Source organism: Andrographis paniculata, unplaced genomic scaffold (genome assembly GCF_009805555.1).
Source record: "Andrographis paniculata isolate CXL003 unplaced genomic scaffold, ASM980555v1 Contig32END, whole genome shotgun sequence".
NCBI classification, from domain to species: domain Eukaryota; kingdom Viridiplantae; phylum Streptophyta; class Magnoliopsida; order Lamiales; family Acanthaceae; genus Andrographis; species Andrographis paniculata.
This window is the reverse complement of record NW_026137565.1, coordinates 7,671,091-7,690,485: the sequence shown is the minus strand read 5'-3', so window position 1 is coordinate 7,690,485 and position 19,395 is coordinate 7,671,091. Positions and strand designations below refer to the sequence as shown.

Sequence of the window (19,395 nt, the reverse complement as noted above, 5' to 3'; positions counted from 1 at the left end):
AAGGAAAGCATGGTACAATTATTAATCACCAAACTATATATATATATATATATATATAATTAAATAATTTATAAAGTCGCATGTAAATGTTTATCTCTTGTACGTTAATTTTAATTGCCATGCACGTATCTTCTCCACATGCATTTTTTCGTGTTCCTTTTGCCCTTTCCAAGAATAAAAATTACAAACAATGATTTGTAAGATTGGTGTCTTAAGATTTATTTTGGGTACCATTAGTACAGTGATTGTTTAGTATCCATGATTAATTAATGCTATTATTTATTGTTAGAAATAATAATAATAATAATAATAATAATAATAATAATAATAATAATAATAATAATAATAATAATAATAATAAGAGAAAAGTAGTTGTGATTTATCCATTTGTTAATGTGGTAATGACACAGTGTATTTGATTTTAATTTCAAACTAAATCACAATTATTTACTCTATATGATTTATAATCAAAATATATTACTATTTTTTTTAAAAAAAAAAATCAAATAAAACAAAAGTCAAACTCAAATCAAAACCAAACAAATTCAAGATTTTTAGTGGAGAAACTCCTTTCTTTCGTGATGTTTATATATGTTTGATACTTGGTGAAGAAGTTCAAAACCCATGCTTAGATTTAAAATTTGGACGTGGTCATTTAGAGTTTAATTTATTTTATTTTTTATAATTTTTTTTATTTGAATAATAATTTAGATTTAATATTCTCCCAGCCATCCAGCAATGCTCAATTTGTCCCTCACATTATTTCGGAGCTCTGAGTTTTGAAGGGTCATTCTTCTCAAAGGCAAAATTATTTTATCCTTGAAAAGAATATGCAAACAACATATGCACTATCTACGACGTAATTATTTTGTCGATAGGAAATTCTCCTTAATTTGATTTACAAATTAAATATATATATATTTTTTTCTCAGATTTTCCAATTAAATCATCGTGTCAAATATTTTAATATCAAAACCTATTCAATTATACATTGCATTATGTTTTCGATTTAATTTTTAATTTTTTCTTAAAAGAATTAAAAGAAAAGGAAAGAAAAAGCTACGAATAATTTTGGGTTAGCCTTGGGTTAGTTAAGTTTACTTTATGTGATACTTTCTCCATTCATAAAAATGTTGTTTGATTGAGTGTGATAATTAAAAAAAATATTAATATTTTAATATAAAAATTAAATAAGTAAAAGATAAAATAGGGGTATTATAAAAATTTAATAATGATTGATAAAAATATAATAAGATAAATAAAAAAATAGTTACAAATTAATTATTATTTATTAAAGTAAAAATAATAAAATTGTAATATTTAAATTTGATTGAAAGAATTTATATTTGGACCAAAGTTGATGAATTTTTGTATATTGGGACAAAATTGATAGGCCAAAATTGATTTTTTCTCTAAAAAAAATAAACTATTGTTTTGATTAAAATGGACCTTATGTGTAGGCCCAATTTCAGCCCAGCCCATTTACTGGTTAGAGAAACCAAAATTTATAGAGCAGAGTCGTTGAAAGCGAAAATGCGACTTCATTAATCCACAAAAAATATAACCGTTGAGGAGGAGAGACGCCGTCAGACTCAGACCTGTGTTTTGAATTCGGATTCCGTTCCAGTTCCCATTTTCGTTTCCGTTACCGTTTCCCCGTCATCTATGTCATGGCGGCAGAGTACAAAATAGAAATTAAGTTGGGTGGCGCCGGCGGCGAACTAATTAATTAATTAACGAAGGGTAGGTGGTCTTCGGCCGCCTGTGCCGTTTTGGCGTTGGCAGTTGTAATAGAGGGCGGCGATGGGGGATCCTAAGCAGTTGGCCTCAGAGAATTCTCTGGTCGTGAAATTCCGGCGCCACTGCGGGGCGGTGACGGCCCTGCCTCTGCCTCTGCTCTGCTGGAACACCACCAGGACAATCCGGTGGATTCCCATCGTCGGCTTCGGGCTCTCATACCTCACCATTTCTGCACCATTAATTAATTCAAAGATCATTTTGATGATAGCAAATTGCAGTTAAGTAAGAGATATGGCTGACCGACCGACCGTTGCCTGAACCACTGGAGCTTTCTGCTGCCGGAATGTCCGTCACAAGCCTACATTACATTAATTAATTAATTAATTTAAGATTAAAAAAAAAAAAAAAGGTAAATGTGGGTATTTGATGACAGGACAAGACAAGTAGATCGATCGACCAGTGTAAATACTCCTTAAAATGTGGATTGCTGGGGTTAGGAGCATCAGCATCCACCATCACCTGCCAAAGAACACATTTTACACACATAATCAATGCAATTTAGATTAATTGTATTGAATTGAGTAAGTCAGTTAGTTAGTTAGATACAAGAGTGTAGAAGCCTTGAAAATGATGGTGAGGTGCGATGTGGAGGCGGGGAGGGGCGGCGACATTGGAGGGCCTCAAACTGGTGCCATTGAAGACGATGCTGCCATCGGAAGTGAGAAGGCGCAGGTCGGCGGTGGGGGTGAAGGGACCCAACACATCTCCCACCACTCGGCTCATCACCAGAGCTGCTGGGATCGGAGGCCTGCACTCATCATTTTCTCTTTCTGTTTCTCTTTCTCTTGCCATATTGTAGTACTATATCTTTATCTATCTATCTAGCTCTACCAGGTTATCAGTGCAGAGGCTGGGGCATCTATCTATCTATCCATCTATCTCTCTGCTCTTGAATGTTAAATAATTAAGTATTCCTTGCATTGCATTGGGATATATGGTCTGGATGGATGGTGATGGTGACGGAGATGGGATCCAGAACCTTAACAAATCTATTGTATGGATATGGCTATTCTAAGGCAAAGCAAAGTGGACCTGCGGTGCAGAGATTGGGTGGGTAGATACGTAGACAGATCGTAGATGGAAAAGGGTTCATAAAAGAAAAAGATTTGAGGAGATTCATTGCACCACTACACTACACTCGTCTCCACTTGTCTTGTCTGCTTCCTTATTCTTACAGCCTCGTCTCCTCTCAGAGTGCATTGCATCTAATGTCATATATATATATATATATATATTGGCATAGCATAGCATAGCATAGCATAGCTCCTTCCTTCTATCAGGGTGGGGTTGTGCCACTTATGTGGTGTATACATTCTACTTATCCAAAAACACGTCACTCGCTCGCTCAGTCAGTCAGATCAAAATGGACACATTATATATATTTATCATCAATATGTATCCACAGGAGGAATTCAATTAGAGCATAAAATTGAATCCCTTCCACTTAATGAATTGCCACTTTCAACCAAGCTGATCTGCAGTGCAGATCCAGTGGATTCTTGTTACAAGCTACAACCAACCAATTAACACTACTGTCCCATCCCAATACCAGCTTGCAGCAGGCTCTCTCTCTCAACTGGCTAAATCCTCCACAAGATGACCATGACATATCGAACTTGCAGCAACCCATGGCCAAGCCTGTCGATAACTTGGATTCCTTTCCAAACAAACAAAACCAACTGGGATACAATTACCACGACTTCACTTGCTAAATATCAACAACTGAAAAAGGAGATTCGCAATATAAATATATATATGTATGTATGTATCAGCTCAGCAGGAGACTAGCTACCCTACTCAGGTACATTATGTATACATACATACCAATACAAGCATGTATAATGTATATCATCATAACTGCTATATGCAGCATTGTTGGATATATCCACACTACACTAAATAAACACCACAATCAGGATAGTTCTCAAGCTTCTGTATTAACGTAACCCCGATGATTGTTAACTAGGGAAGGGCTCAGATTACACTGATAGCATTCCTCCAACAAACAATTCATTCATTCTCTATTGTGGTCCGATACCATCCCAACTCATTAATCATCCCCCCGGTTGAGAATGAATAATTGATTGATTTCATGCAAATTGAGGTACCAATCTCAATATGCTCATACTCAATTACTCATACTCATTCGCTAAGTCAAAAAATTTATTCATTTGTATTATTTATCAATCTAACCTACACGAGGAATTTTATATTTCATTCAATGTTGGCTGCAATGCCACCAGTTAGATGTAAGTTTACCTGTTTTCTACGCTTCAACTTTAATATCTGCTGCTCTGAAACTTGCTCTGTTCAAAGTTTAAGAACCTGTTTAAATGCATTATTAGCCAATTCCAGGCAGAGAATTATGTATGAACTTTAAGGTCAGGTTATTCATCAACAATAACAAAAGCAAGCTCATTCAGAAGAAGAACTACAGTGGGGTGGTGATCAATTAAGACAACCATCTATGTATATATTAGCTCTATATTTGGAAAATATACATTCAGCTGTAAACAGTACAACAAGAAGCATTACAACAACATTAGAACCCACGAGCGTCTTAATCTAAGGTCGCGTAATCCAGCCTATGAGTTTAAACATAAACAATTTCAGCTCAAAAAATATCAAAGCAACATTCAAACGATTGAACCTGGGCTAATGCTCAATGGGTCGATGCTCACTTGCTCAGTATCCCTTTGTTTATTAAAAAGATGTAAACATCTCCCCTCTTCATTTTAACAGTAAATCTAAATTCATTTTCAATCTTAAATTAACTTCTTTAAAAGTTAAAACCAACTTCATTCCCTGCAGACACTGAAAGAATTTGGTCAACACATATGTTCTTGCATCTATATGACATCTATCTAATATATAACGAAAATTTGAATGCATAGTGCAGAAGAATTTTGAATTGTATCAAGTAATAGAAACAGCAAACACACCATATAACCATTTCTGGTTTTCATTTGATCAGATTGCTTATCTTATCCAATGAAGGGGCCAGATTACCCCTTTTTCCCATTCACATCTATCTAAAGACATAAGAATCATTGTAAAAAGAAGCATATCTTTGAGCAAACGCACAAAAGGGAAGGACAAAAGAGTAAGCCAAAAAACATATATAATTAATTAATTAAGAAAGAAAGAAAACATGTACTGTAGTAGTATCTCCAATTCTTCACCTACCCTTTTCCCCACCTTTAAATCTTCCTTTTACACACCAAATGTGCCTTTGCCAAAAGAACAATCTTATCATCATACCCCTCTTTATCATCTATTTTATCACTCCCTCTTTAAAATCCACAAATGAGAAAAAATAAAAATAAACCAGCTATTGACCATAATGAAAGAGCCGATAGGGACATACATACATTCGAATGTATATCTGCTGTGCTCCACTTCATCCTATTGCCTTTGCCTGCGATTTTTCTTCCATGAAAAATAAGGAAATCGCAATCCCTTTCCCATCCTTAGATAGACAGTCAGTCACAACGATTTTTTTTTTTTTAGAAAAGATAAATTTTTTAGCTTAGCTGTGAAAGAAAAATAACGAAAAGGAGACAGACAGCTCTGAATCGCATCTTGATGAGGTCACTGTCATCAAAATGTGCTTTTTGTCAAAGGCGGCCCACCCTTTTGGTGACGAACGCCACCACACCCAACCCAACCCTTTTTTATCCCAGCTAGCTTAATCTGCTGCTGCCGCTACTTCCCCATCAATCTATCGATCCATCCATGTATGCATAAACCTTCGAAATTCAATTAATTGCCCATTCAGTCGATCATCTGAATCTCCACACTAAACCCTAAAAAATGTAAATCGAAGTAATGCCGAGAATAAATTATAGACTATTAATGGAGGTTTGACCACAGAAAGAGTGAATTAATGGTCAAAATGATGATGAGTGTGTAATTCACATATATATTTAATAATGAAGGAATGAATGAGTGAAGAAGATAAGGACAGGCGCAAAGAAAGCCTAGTAATTCCCACGTAACGCTAACGTATATCCATTTGGAATTGGTTGCTTTTGCCTTATCCATAATTATCCACACAGACATGCATATTGCATATACTACTACTGCTGCTGCAACTTTCACTTTTATTTTGCTGCTTCGCTTTCTTTTTGATTTCAATTCGCCCAATTTTGCATGAGTGAATGTGGAAAGGGGATTTTGTTAATTTCTTTGTCTCCCTTGTCAAAAACACCTCACATTATTCTATTCTTTTTCCAATTACCTTTTAATCCCACCAACTTAATTTTCTATCAATTTCCCTGCCTGCATCACCTTCCTACTTTTATTTAAAGTTTACCCATATTCTATACTCGTGTTTTTGCTATAGCCTAAGCATAGTATATAATTATCTGAAATTAAATTTTAAGTTATCTTGGTCTAATAGATAACAATGCTGCATTGGGAATCAAGCAAGAGGCTATGTTGGTTTCGTCATACATATAATAATTAGTTTTGCATTAATTAATTAATTACTGCAGTTGGTGCTTTATATATTTAATCTATGCTATCTAGTTATGGAACGCGTAAAGCATTGTCCGAATTGTAATTTTGAATATATATTGTGGGGAAGACCTTTGCCTTTTTGATAAATAAATGTGGAAGAAACAAAAGGATGGAGGCAATTTAGTGCAATTCTGACAGGTTTCTTGATCCAACACTTGATGATTCATGTGGTTGAAGTTTCTTCCCCACTTTAGTTTGTTTTAGCTTTTAAGCAACATATAATAATAATAATAATAATAATAATAATAATAATAATAATAATAATGCTCCGAATATAAATAAATATATAAAATATGGCGGGTTGAACTTGAAGATCCGCTTCATGCGTGCGTGGCAGTCGATTTTTGAGTGCCCAATTAAGCATTTTAATGAATTCTACACTGTCAATTCAGATTCAGACAGTTATGTTCTGAGTGCTGAATTAATGATGATCCATTATGATGATTACATTGGAATTACTTATTGAGTAACTAATAAATTTGAATCATGATGCTGTCGTGGCTCGGGTCGGGTCGGGTCTTCCTTTTACATGAAGTAATTAAGTGACGGGTCCCGCGCAGTAATGGCAGTGTCCTGTCTTGTCCTGAGAAAGAAGAGTAGTTAATTAATTTGGACATCAAAAGAACCTATGAGGGAGAGGAAGAAGATGACGACTACGACTTACAACTTCATCACCTATTCACCTCTCTCTCTCTATATATATATATATATATCCTCATTTCTATTTCTTAATTCTGACGACGACTGAGTACGGCCCGCTCTCATTTTCAGTGTTCCCTGCTTCTCGATCCCTCTCATTTCTCTTTAATGGAAACTCTTTCCATCACCAACATTTTCGTCTCCCATTATTACTACGGCCTTGCATTACTCTTCTTCCTAATCCTGTCGGGTTTCGATTTCCTGAAAGTACAATCCCTCGGTATTAATTACGGCCAAGTCGGCAACAACCTGCCGCCGCCGGAGAAGGTTCTGGAACTCCTCCGGTCGCTCAAACTCACCAAAGCCAGAATTTACGACACCAACCCTCAGGTCCTCGCCGCATTCGCAAACTCCAACGTCGACCTCATCGTAACCGTCGAAAACCAAATGCTCCCCACATTGTCGGATCCCAACCAGGCCTTCCAATGGGTCTACACCCACATCAGGCCCTACTTCCCCGCCACCCGAATCACCGGAATCGCCGTCGGAAACGAGATTTTCTCCGGCGAGAACGTCGACCCCAACCTCGTCGCCGCTCTCGTCCCCGCCATGGTCGCCATCCACGCAGCCCTGGTCCGATTCCGACTCGATCAATTCATCCACGTGTCCACCCCCAATTCGCTTGCCGTTCTCCAGGAATCCTTCCCGCCGTCCGCCGGAACCTTCCGGCCGGAGCTGACCGGAATTCTGCCGCAATTCTTACAATTTTTGTCTGCTACCAAATCGCCGTTCTGGATCAATGCTTATCCCTACTTCGCCTACAAAGACGACCCGACAAAGATCCCTCTGGACTACGTCCTGTTGAACCCTAATTCCGGCACGGTGGACCAAAACACAAAACTCCGGTACGACAACATGCTGTACGCGCAGGTGGACGCCGTGGCGTCGGCCATGGCCAAAATGGGTTACCCGGGGATCGAGGTTAGGGTTTCGGAGACGGGGTGGCCGTCGCGGGGGGACACCGACGAGATCGGGGCGACGCCGGAGAACGCCGCGATTTACAATCGGAATATTATGACGAGGCAGTTGAAGAAGGAAGGGACGCCGATGAGGCCCGCCAGGACATTGGAGATTTACGTCTTCGCTTTGTTTAACGAGGACATGAAGCCCGGCCCGACTTCCGAGAGGAACTACGGCCTGTTCCAGCCCGATGGGACTATGGCCTACAATGTCGGCCTCTCAGCATTGCCCACCACCGCCGCAGCGGCTTCTTCATCGCCATTTTCGTCTTCTTCGTCGCCCTCCGCCGCCTCGTCGTCTATAATCTCCTTTTCTTCCGGTGCCACCAAGGTAATTAATTATTAATTAATAATTAAAAAATGTATAGATATAGGTGATTAGATCAATATATATTACCATTTTTTGGGTTTGAAATGAATACTTTGTATGATCAATTACAGGTGAGAGGGATCCATTCATGGAGCATTTGGTATTCAGTATTAATTCTGGGCTTTCAAGGGTTGGCATTGTGGGAATTCAGACATTAAGGATCAACGAAAGAGTGCAGCACTGCATGCATGCATGTATGTATGTATGTATATACATCTCTATTCGAGTTCGAGGAGGTCTAGGTAGTTATTTAATTAATTAGCTGTCGGCGTCATTATTACTTCATCCATCCTACAATTGAACGAGGATATATACATGGAGTAGATATATATATTTGAAGGATTCTTTTTAATTAATTGTTACGAGAAGGATTCACAATTTATAAATTTATTGATCGCTATGCTTCGAGCCACTTGATTCCCAATTTCATCATCATGATTACATATATTATATATATATATATGTAATATTAATTGAGAGCTAAGCATGCATTATTGTTAATTTCTAGCTTTGAATATGGATAATTAATTAGGAGATGGGGGATTGTATATATATATATATATGTAATAAGATGAAATTAGATAATGTATTATTATTATCAAGTTTTGCTTTCTCGTCACCAGCGGCGGCTTCTGCTTTAATTTTAATTTTAATTTCCATTGTGTACAATCAATTAATTAATTAATTAATTATAATAATATTATTGTAGTATATCTTGTAGGTACACGTAAGTAACTTAGGACGACATACAGTTTGTGGTGTGGTCGTGTCTGTAGTCCACATGCAATGCAAATTAGGGATATTCGTTAAGGACAGATTAGATTCTATACATACATATATATATATATATATCGATCGGTTGTTGCAGCAGATAAAGTAGCTACTACGTACCCCAATCCACTTTTGGACGTGGATTCCACATTAATTCCATCTTACGTAATACATACATACATACATACATTTATATATATATACTCCCTCACGACACACACACATATCCATATATGTGTACAAATTCCAGATTCATATTCTAATTAATTAATTAATTAATTAATAATTATAATTACTAGCTAGGAAACCAAATCAAACACACAAAATAATTATAATCACATTATATATATATATATATTGCAGATGTTATTATTACTTTGCGTATAAGCAACGACTTTTATGGCACACTATATTGTTCTCTCTCTCCCCTCCATATACATATATATATATATATATAGAGAGAGAGAGAGAGAGAGAGAGAGAGAGAGAGAGAGAGATTCACGTGCATGCATGGGTAAGGTAGGATGATTAGATGGTGATGAATTGATGATGGGAAGATGCATTTCCACCTGTTAAAGCATGTCTATGTATGTACATTACATGTATTAATCATTATTTATTTATTATAATTACTGATATATATATATGTGATCAAGCTGTCGAATTCAATGGTCTAATTACAGTACTACAATATCATTAATTAGCATTAGCATTAGCAACATAAGTACCAAATCCAAATACAAGCTCTGTTTAGATATAGATTTTTGTAGTATTGAAAAGATTTGAAAATAATAAAAATATTAATATTTTAATATATATATATATATAAAAATAAAAAGTTATCAAAATTTTAAAAATTATATGTATACAAATCGAGCCCAAATTTTCTATTAAGATAAATATAGTCTGCCTCCCTGCACTGTGGACGTGGGCTCTAAGCCCAATATAGGGTATCGTATCTTCCAACATTTTACATTTATTATCTAAAAAAAATAAATTTAAACTTGTCTTTTATTTAAAATATATATTATATTTAAATAGCATACGAAACAATTATTCATATTATAAAATTATAAATATTTATTATTCCTAAATTAGAATAAGAACACCTATATATATACAAACCAATTGAAAAAGAAGATTAGTGATAACTTAATTCATAAAATTAAATTTGACATATATATAGTCCATATTGCTACAATTTTTTTTAATAAGAAAGGTATTGTGTGATATTATAAACATTTAAAAGCTTTATATTTGATGGTTGGGCTTCTATTAAGAAGTCATTGCAATTGCTGGTAAGATCGGGCTACTTTGTATGATTAATAATAACACTTCATAAGAATGGCTTGATAATATGAGGTCAAAAATAAAAATAAAAATAAAAGTGAGACACCAAAGGGATGGCTACTACTGAGATGAGGTAGGTAGGTGCATGGGTATATATCGATAGGGTAGATGAGCCGCAAGTCAAACATGAATCGCACCATAAGTCAACTGTTATTGATTCATTTATATGTTTACCCCACCCCACCCCACCCTGCCTTTAATCAGCTTGACTTATAAGTCGCCACCACACTCACTGTCACTAAAAGCAGCAGTGCAGTGCATGGTGTGGACACATTGAATCCTCACTGCTGATGCTAATTAATTATGTCAATCATATTCCTAACCAACGACTAATCGAATGTTATTAGTTAATTAGTCAACATTCAACTTTCAAAGAAAATCGAGTCAGAGAGAGACAGCTGTGGCGTGGCAGTACGTACTAATGTCTAATACTACAACTAGCTTAGTGCTAATTAAAAGTGCTGTACTAGTTACATTAATTGGTTGGTAATCACACGCAAATTGCAGAATTTGGGATGAGAAATAATCATGGTTAGATTGTCAAATCTCAACTCTAATCACCTACAAGATCTTATTACCTGCTCCCAATTCTTTCTTGAGCCTGCCCATTCCAATTTCCACATTTTGAATAGTTATATATAAAGTTGTTCAAATTACAAGATTCTTTAATCATGTGTTAGCCCCAAAAGCAAACGCAAACGCAAATAATAGGGAAAGCTTGTTTAAATATATTTTCAAAATAATAAAAAATAAATATATTTAATTTAATATGAATAGAGATAAGTCTAATATTCCAAATCAAAAATAATCTTTATACATAGATATCAGTTTTATTATTATTATTATTATGCACGAAAGAAGAAAAACTCCATTTAGACGAGTGATTTTTGAGATATTTGAAATTTTGAAAAAAATTTGTAAATAATAAAAATTTAGTATTTAATTTGATTTTTTTTTTTGTTTTAAAAAAAAAGAATAATAACAAATTTCCAAAAAACATTGGGCCTTATATCTTATCCTTATTGGGATTTAGATATAAACTAAAATGCTACTGATGTATAATATCTTACTTTTTATATATTATATTGAATGTTGGGTCTTCTTTATTATTTTTTTTTTAGAAAAAAAAAAAAAAAAAAAAAACCCTTAAAATCTTTGGATATTCAATCCAATGACCCAAACTTAAAAAATTGGATATTCTTTAGGTGTTGCTTTTTTAATATTTTATTCGTCACAATAAAATGTTCATAATTTTTATTTAAGTATGTTTCATGCATATAATTATTTTTTTAAAATAATTATACATTTAATTTGTATTTTAAAATTTATAATTTATATTTTCTTAATTTTAATTAAATTATTTTAATTTATAATTATTTATATTAATATACTTATTATAATATTTCCGTATTTACATTATTCCACAGTTAAAATTCAAGAATGGAACAAACAAAACCTTGTTGGGTACAAATATATAAACTCCGTCAAGTAGAATTGCATTTTGTCAACCTCCTAAATAAACGAAGGTGTCTAGAAGAACCTTGTGGGTACCTAGTCGATGAAAACGACATATAAAGTGCACAAGTAATTAAAATAAACATTTATTTCAAGAAAACGCGTTTGACGAGTTTTAATATATTAATAATAATAAAAGAAAAATTAATATCATCAATGCATGGGAATCCAGGAGGCATTTTATTTTATTCCCCTACCAAAGTACAAAATGAGCAGATGCCAGATGGAGTGTGATTCTTGTGGACTCATCCACGCCGTCCCTCGTTGTGGGACCCTCCACATCATCAACGGCTTAGATTTGCCAGTCCGCTGGATTGAAGATTATAACACTGAGTTGTCTGATTAATCTAGAGAGAGAGAGAGAGAGAGAGAGAGAGAGAGAGACAAGACGTGCAGGCAGTAAGAGGTCTTGTCGTTTCACTTTGAGATGGAATACAAGTTGACGTGGACAGTCATTACAATAAAATAATTGATTCGGTATTATATATCGAAATAGAGGTGATAGATTTACATTTGTGACAAATAATAAATACTTCATTTATCTCACTTTTAAGTATTCTTTTATTATTTTTATCTATTTTATTTTAAAATATTTTTTTAATTAAAAAAAATTATACATTAATATTAAATATTTTAAACTTTTATCTAAATTAAAAATATATTATTATATATAAAATTATTTTATACAAAAAGTAAAATGAAAAAATATCAAAAATCTTTTACACATCTCCACTAATTAATAAAATACTATTTATTTCGTCCAAACAAGAAGTATACATCTACTTTTGGCGCGAAACTTAAGAAATTATAGTAAGTAGGTAAAAGTAGTGTAATGACATTTTTGTATGTACTTTTTGATATAAAAGTAATGATGTGATATAAAATAAGGATATTTGTGAAGAAAAAGTGAGCTATTTAATGAAATAGTTACTTTGTAATTAGGCGTCCCAAAATAAAATATGTATACTTTGTAGCTTGATGGAGATAGTATTATTTCTTATTTTATTACAAAACCCCAAAATGGTCCATTTGATAAGGGACAAATAAAGTATTAGATATATAGATTTTGTTTACTTTAACCACTCTCACTTATTTAATACTATTTATTTTTCAAAAAAATCACATTAAATACATTTTTTTTCATAAAATATTATATTAAATACTAATTTTTTATTTTTTGCAAACTTTAAAAATTTCAAAAATATCTATCTAAACAAAATCTACAATATACTTCTTTTGTTAGCTTGATAAGTCTTAAAAAAACATCAGTGAATTTAATAGCAAATAGTCCAAATAATATAATATGATATTGTTGGACCCCAAGTCCAAAATGACTTAAATGTCAAAGATAGTGACTTCCATCAGGCTGCGGAGCTTTCATGGAGCAAAAAGATGTGACTTCCATAGACCTTCGGACGACAAGCTCTATTAACCCTGAATCGGCAACCTCATAATGTCAATGGAAGACTATGGTACCTATAGGTCCTATATGGAAGGTCCTAGGGGTCAAAACAGAAGGAAGAAGAATGAAGGTTCAACGTAACTCAAGGATGTTGGGAACATATCCCCGTAAACCGGCTAGGAGTATGATGAAAACGAATTAGGGTATGTTGCAGGTCTAATTTGGAGGCAATGGAAAAAATCAAGAGTGAATGGAACTTGGTCCAGAATCGATGGAAATGCTCAAGACGAATGGAACTCGGTCCAAAGGCAATGGAAGTCGCTGGGAAATGATGGAAGGAGGTTTTTGGTGGTTAAGAGAGATAGAAAGAAGTGGAAATAATTTGTAATCACCCCTGTTAGTGGGAGAAGTGGTTATTTTAGCTTAGGATTACAAGTAGGAAAAAGAAACACAACACACACGCACAACAGAACAAATCGCATATTTTCATATTTTTTCTTCCTCGTTTTATTTTCATTTATGCAATTTACTTCCGATTATATATTTTCTGCAATTTATTTACTCGCTTTCCGTAGTTAATCATAGTTTAGTTCAGTAATCGTGTGAAATTCGCATTGCCCGACGACGGATTGGCTCTCTGGAGTACTTTCAGAACCCACGCCAACGAAATCGACGAACTATTTTGAAATTCCGAATCACAGGATCCAACAGATATTTAAAAATATACAATTAAATTGATGTTATTTTGAGAAGTAACAATGTAACATAGAAGATAATATATAATACATAGACCACCAGACTTCACATTTATAGATTACATTTTAAGAAATAGATAGCACATAATCTCATTTCACCTAGTGTTATGCCACCAAAAATTGATACTGACATTCAATCTATATTTTTCGAAACTGATAAATAATACTCTTTCCAGGTCAATTTTATGCCAACTTCTTTTGTAAAATTACAAAATAAAAAATGGACATAAAATTATAAGAAAAAATGGCGGAAAGAAGGGGGGCGGGGGGCGGGGGCGCATGGGGGAGGTGTGCATAATTAATTGATATTCTGATGACATTTGTGGGGGACGACAATTTTGAAATTCTGGTGATTTAATTCCATTCCACGCATCAATCAATTCCTGGGTAGATATTATATATAATTACTGATTTTTAATAATCAATGCTATGTGGGTAGTAAATAGTAATAGTACTCCCTCCGTCCCAAATATTCCGTAATATTTTTTTTTTTTTGTACGTCCCAATACTTTACAATATTTTCAAAATAGAAAATAATTAATTATACTTAATCTCTAGCTCATATTTTATCCCTTCGTCAAAATAAAAAAATAAAATATATATTTCTCTCTCCATCACATCACTTGACTTCTAATTTATCCTACTTAATACTACGTATCAAAAGCAAATGTTGCCTCGTTTCGGACGAAGGGAGTACAAAACTAGCTCACTTTCAAGACTTTGATGGTAGCAAATCAGCATGTGCAATATTCGGTATTGTTTCTTAACGGCCACATTTAAGATTGATATTGACTGTCTGCAAATGATGCTCTCCGACTTAAGCCATACAAAAAATTTGCATTAATAATACTACAAGGAGTGGTGGTGGTTACAAATTACAATTGAAACGCAAGATGAGAAGAAGTTAGTTGACGAAATTTAATAAACACAAACTAAGAGGGCCCAAATAAAATAATTAACTACCAACAACGAATAATAATGATAATAATTTAAAGAACCTATTTATTTTCCACCTAAGGCAAAATGGGGTGGGTCAACCCCTGTAAAAGTAGCGTACGTAGCCTTTTTGTGGAATAAGAAAGGGGTGGGATTGAGCCGACCACACCACACAGACAGTCAGACAGCCAGACAGACCCATACCACACACACACACACACACACAAGATTTTGATTGTCCTAATTAAAAGGACAATTGAAAATGGATTTTGGATTAGGGTTGAAGATTGATTGATTTTTTCTCAAAAAGCCCCAACCTATGAGCACCCAATCTGGATTTGTAAGCTGACTTCTTGTATTCAGACCATGTGAATTCCTTGTACAGACTCTCTTCCCCTTCCCCCATCAACGATGCTAAAGGTTCGATCTTTGCACTTAGAGGGGCCCCCGCAAAGTATATCATCGACAACCTCGATTTCTGGCCCCCCGCCACCACTCTGTGCTTCACACTCCTAAATCTCCCATTGCTCATCACCTGATTCATCGATTTAATTTCAGTTAATTCGATTTCAATTAAGAAATAATTAATTTCATTGAATTAATTGAATAATTAATTACCTGGAGGGAGTCGCCAACAAGGAAGAAGAAGGACGCGTGGTCGGGCGGCACGGGCAGCCACGTGCCGTCCTTGAGGCAAATTTGGAGTCCCGACACGGCGTTGGACCTTAGGACAGACACTAATTGCGGGTCGGTGTGCTCTCCGAATCCGACCACGCCGCTCATTGGCGGCGGCGCCGCCTCAGGGCACGGCGGGTAGTGGTTTATTCTGAAACATGAGTCGCTTGTCTGGCTTCTTACAAGCCTGCTCATCGCTCCCCTGTCCTTGATTCCCAGCCCCTCCGCCGCCATTTCCAGGACCTCGCCCGCCAGGTCGCGAGTGGCGGCGGTGTACCTGTTCACGAGCCGCCGGAGGGTATGGGAAATGCAGGGAACGGCGGCGGCGTGGGGGCTCTGGGCGGTGAGTTCGTGATTGATGCAGAAGAGGAGATATTCGATCCATCCGACGTCGCCGTTGACTCCGATGCGCTTGTTGCCGTAGCCGAAGGGATTCGGCGGCCCTGATTTCTCCTTCTCCGGCGGGGGCTGTTTGAAGAACTTGACGGCCTCCGCCTCCAGCTCCGCCAGTAGCTCCGGCGAGACGCGGTGGTTGACTACCTTGAAGAACCCGAAGTCCCGGCAGGCCTCGACAATGAGACGCGCCGCATTGGCGCCGTCGGAAAGGTCCACCACCGGAATTTGGGTGAGAACCGCCGTCTTGCATGTTGTCCTGAACCCGGACAGAGTGTCCGGAATCGGCTGCTGCGACAAAACCACCATTGTTGGAACGATAAAAAAAGATTAATTAATTGATAATGTGTTTGTGTTTTTGGTTTAGGCAGAGCTGAGGGTCTGAAGATTTATAAAGGTAAGCAGGGAGGGAGCTATTGAGTTTAGTGCATGAACATGTATATATATATATATACACACACGTATTACAAGTGTGTGTGTGTATGTGTAAGAAGAAGGAAGGCGATGAAAACAATGAAGTGGTTGTGTGCAAGCTTGGGCATTTTTATAGTATCGAGGATCCACTCACTGCGAGCCTTTTTTTGATTGACTCATGAAAGCTGCCTGCCCTGCCTCGTCTAAGAAATTTTCTTTTCATTTTTAAATTAATAACCAAATTTATTAGTGAATCTCGATTTCATATAATATTAATACTACTAGTACTATTTATTATAAATTGTCACGTCATATATAGTTTGTATTATTTCAGTATCGATGTCAATATTTATCCCAATATATATATATATATTATCCAAGGATATACTTTCTTTCATTAGATATATATATATATATGCACAGTAAATCACAATTATTTAGCCTTTTATTTATTTTTATTTTTTTTAAATATGGTAGAGATTGAGGATGTGAAAGTAAATAGAGTATGTGTGTGTATATATGACACACATTAAATTTTTATTTATTTTTGCTATACATACATAGCATCTACATTGTATTGGAAATATCTGGTCCATAACACACTTTTTCATTTTCGTGACAATAATATAGCAATGTTTTATTCTGTCGAGTGCTTTATATGTAGCATATGACTAATATGAGCAACTATTTGTAATTTTATTATTATTTTTTTTAATGAAATAAAAGAAACATTTCCTTTTTCTCCAAAGAGATCACAGTAATTAATACACTGATTAGGTATACTGGATATTTTTTTATTCGCTGAAATTAAATATTCATATCATTAAAAAAATATAGAAAAGGTAATCAAGAAAATAATCATTTCATTGTTAGACTATACAAATGTTTAGTTCTTATGTCCTCCAATTATTTAATTATGATGTCTTTGCGCATTTTTATGTATAATTGAATTGTAATGAAAAAGAGAAAGATAAAAAGATGCATGGCCGGTCGGAAATGGTCATTGCCGGCCCTGCTCCCATTTATCACAAGTCAATCATTTATATATCTAAGTATTGCATCTATATTTTATTATTATTTTTTTTATTTTTTATTTTTAAAAAAGTAAGAATTAAAAAATTGGAATGTCTTCAGATGGTGTCGGGCAAATATTGTGGCTGCATAACTACAAATAATTAATTATGCTATAACAAAGAAATAGTTAATTAGTGGACAAGAAACCTTAGAATGGGCGATTGATCATGTGCAAACGAACATCAGTAGTTAATACAGTTTCCTCCTAACATTGTAATTAAACAATGTAAGAATTAATTAATTAATTAATTAATTAATCAATTGGTCAAATAACACACATATATATATATACAGTTTCCTCAAAACCTGCTCCGCATGATGGCCGGGATTGAATAATTATCTAATCATTAATAAATTATACCTAGCTAGCTCCCTTAATTAATTAATTGTTATTATAATATTAATTAATAAAATAATATAGTTAGGGGAGAGACAGTAGGGAGTTGTTACATTACATGTTGAATTAACAATAACAATAATCATAATCATGGTTGTTGTTTATTAATTTTTGTGTACATTGACTACAGACATATATTCCATTTAATTCTTTTATCCCCCATATGCCCTTTATTAAATATTGTTTGGGATTTATAATTTATTTTTATTTTTTTTTTAAATAAAAAAAAACTGCATAAAAAGTGGAGAATCATGACTCAGAGAGACCTGTAACTTCCGACAACTCCAAAGAGTAGCTTAGACCAATTGAATAAGTCATTAATGTGAATGTGATACTCCATTCCTCCTTCTCTCTCACCTCATTATTTATAAATTATAAATAAAATTGCTTAAAAGTTACATGTAGTTTGAAAATTTTGTACTTGTCACTCTGTTTTATAAGTAAATATTTTTTTTTTTTTTTATATAATTTTAAAAATATTAGTATTATATTAGAATATAATAAAAATAAAGTAGAAATGATTACCATAATCTTATTAGTATGTGTGATACAAAAGTAATGATATTTATGTAATATATTATAAATTGTAAGAATATTTATAATGTTAGGTAAATAGTACAATTACTAACAAGTAAAATTGATACTTTGTTATGGGACGGACTAATACTTTATTATGAGACGGATGGAGTATTATATATTTTTCTTTGTAAATTTTAAATTATGTGAAATTTAGAAAATATTCGTTCACTCAATGTTTTTAAATAGATTAATTTTTTATGTATGATATGAGAAATTATGTCAAAAATATAAAATATATTATTTTAAATTGAATAATTAATTTTTAGATTTTTTTCAAATAAATATATATTTTTTTTACTTTTTGACTTTTATAAAAAATATTTTATATTATTTATTACTATGTTTAAAAAATTGCAATTACAAAATAGTATTTGGAAAAATAAATTGTGCAATATTTTAAAAAAGTATTAAAAAACCATGCACAATTTATAAGGAATTCTATATAATAATTTTTATAATACGTATAAAATCTTAACTAGTTTTAAAATAATAAAGAGTATGATAGAGACTCTTCAAAATATATAGTTATAAGTAATTTTGTCTAAATTATATGGTACAAATTTATCTAAATCTAAATAATAATAATAATAATAATAATTTTGTCAATGTCACGCAATATAATTTGTATTTATTGGTGGTGCTTTATATATATATATATATACTAGCTTATTACTTGTGCTATATAATTACAGAATTTATGATATTAATTTAATTTTTATATTTTAAATAATAAATTTTATTTTGATAATAAAATTTTGTATAAAAATAGTAAAAAATTAATTTAT

At 33.8% G+C, this 19,395-nt stretch overlaps 3 protein-coding genes across 13 annotated transcripts; 1 reads left to right on the top strand and 2 right to left on the bottom strand.

Moving 5' to 3' along the window:
• Window positions 1-1,521: 1,521 nt before the first annotated feature.
• LOC127247898 (protein FLOWERING LOCUS T-like) lies at window positions 1,522-5,696 on the bottom strand. Of its 11 annotated transcripts, none has more exons than XM_051269974.1 (6): window positions 4,743-5,696; window positions 4,060-4,125; window positions 2,347-3,522; window positions 2,198-2,259; window positions 2,049-2,098; window positions 1,522-1,969 (listed from the first exon to the last, which is right to left on the bottom strand). In XM_051269974.1, the coding sequence occupies exons 3-6, from the start codon at window positions 2,590-2,592 to the stop codon at window positions 1,734-1,736; spliced, it is 594 nt and encodes a 197-aa protein (XP_051125931.1). In that variant the 5' UTR covers window positions 2,593-3,522; window positions 4,060-4,125; window positions 4,743-5,696; the 3' UTR covers window positions 1,522-1,733. The 11 variants fall into 11 exon arrangements, with proteins under 11 accessions (XP_051125931.1, XP_051125935.1, XP_051125932.1 ...); XM_051269978.1 differs by having other exon boundaries at window positions 2,347-3,457; XM_051269975.1 differs by having other exon boundaries at window positions 4,987-5,696.
• Window positions 5,697-7,068: 1,372 nt separating this feature from the next.
• LOC127247814 (glucan endo-1,3-beta-glucosidase 14-like) lies at window positions 7,069-8,791 on the top strand. The gene is made up of 2 exons (XM_051269843.1): window positions 7,069-8,310; window positions 8,421-8,791. The coding sequence occupies exons 1-2, from the start codon at window positions 7,129-7,131 to the stop codon at window positions 8,505-8,507; spliced, it is 1,269 nt and encodes a 422-aa protein (XP_051125800.1). The 5' UTR covers window positions 7,069-7,128; the 3' UTR covers window positions 8,508-8,791.
• Window positions 8,792-14,969: 6,178 nt separating this feature from the next.
• LOC127247755 (gibberellin 2-beta-dioxygenase-like) lies at window positions 14,970-16,608 on the bottom strand. Its single transcript, XM_051269744.1, has 2 exons — window positions 15,697-16,608; window positions 14,970-15,613 (listed from the first exon to the last, which is right to left on the bottom strand). Exons 1-2 carry the CDS (start codon window positions 16,453-16,455, stop codon window positions 15,353-15,355), a joined length of 1,020 nt encoding a protein of 339 aa, XP_051125701.1. The 5' UTR covers window positions 16,456-16,608; the 3' UTR covers window positions 14,970-15,352.
• Window positions 16,609-19,395: the final 2,787 nt, after the last annotated feature.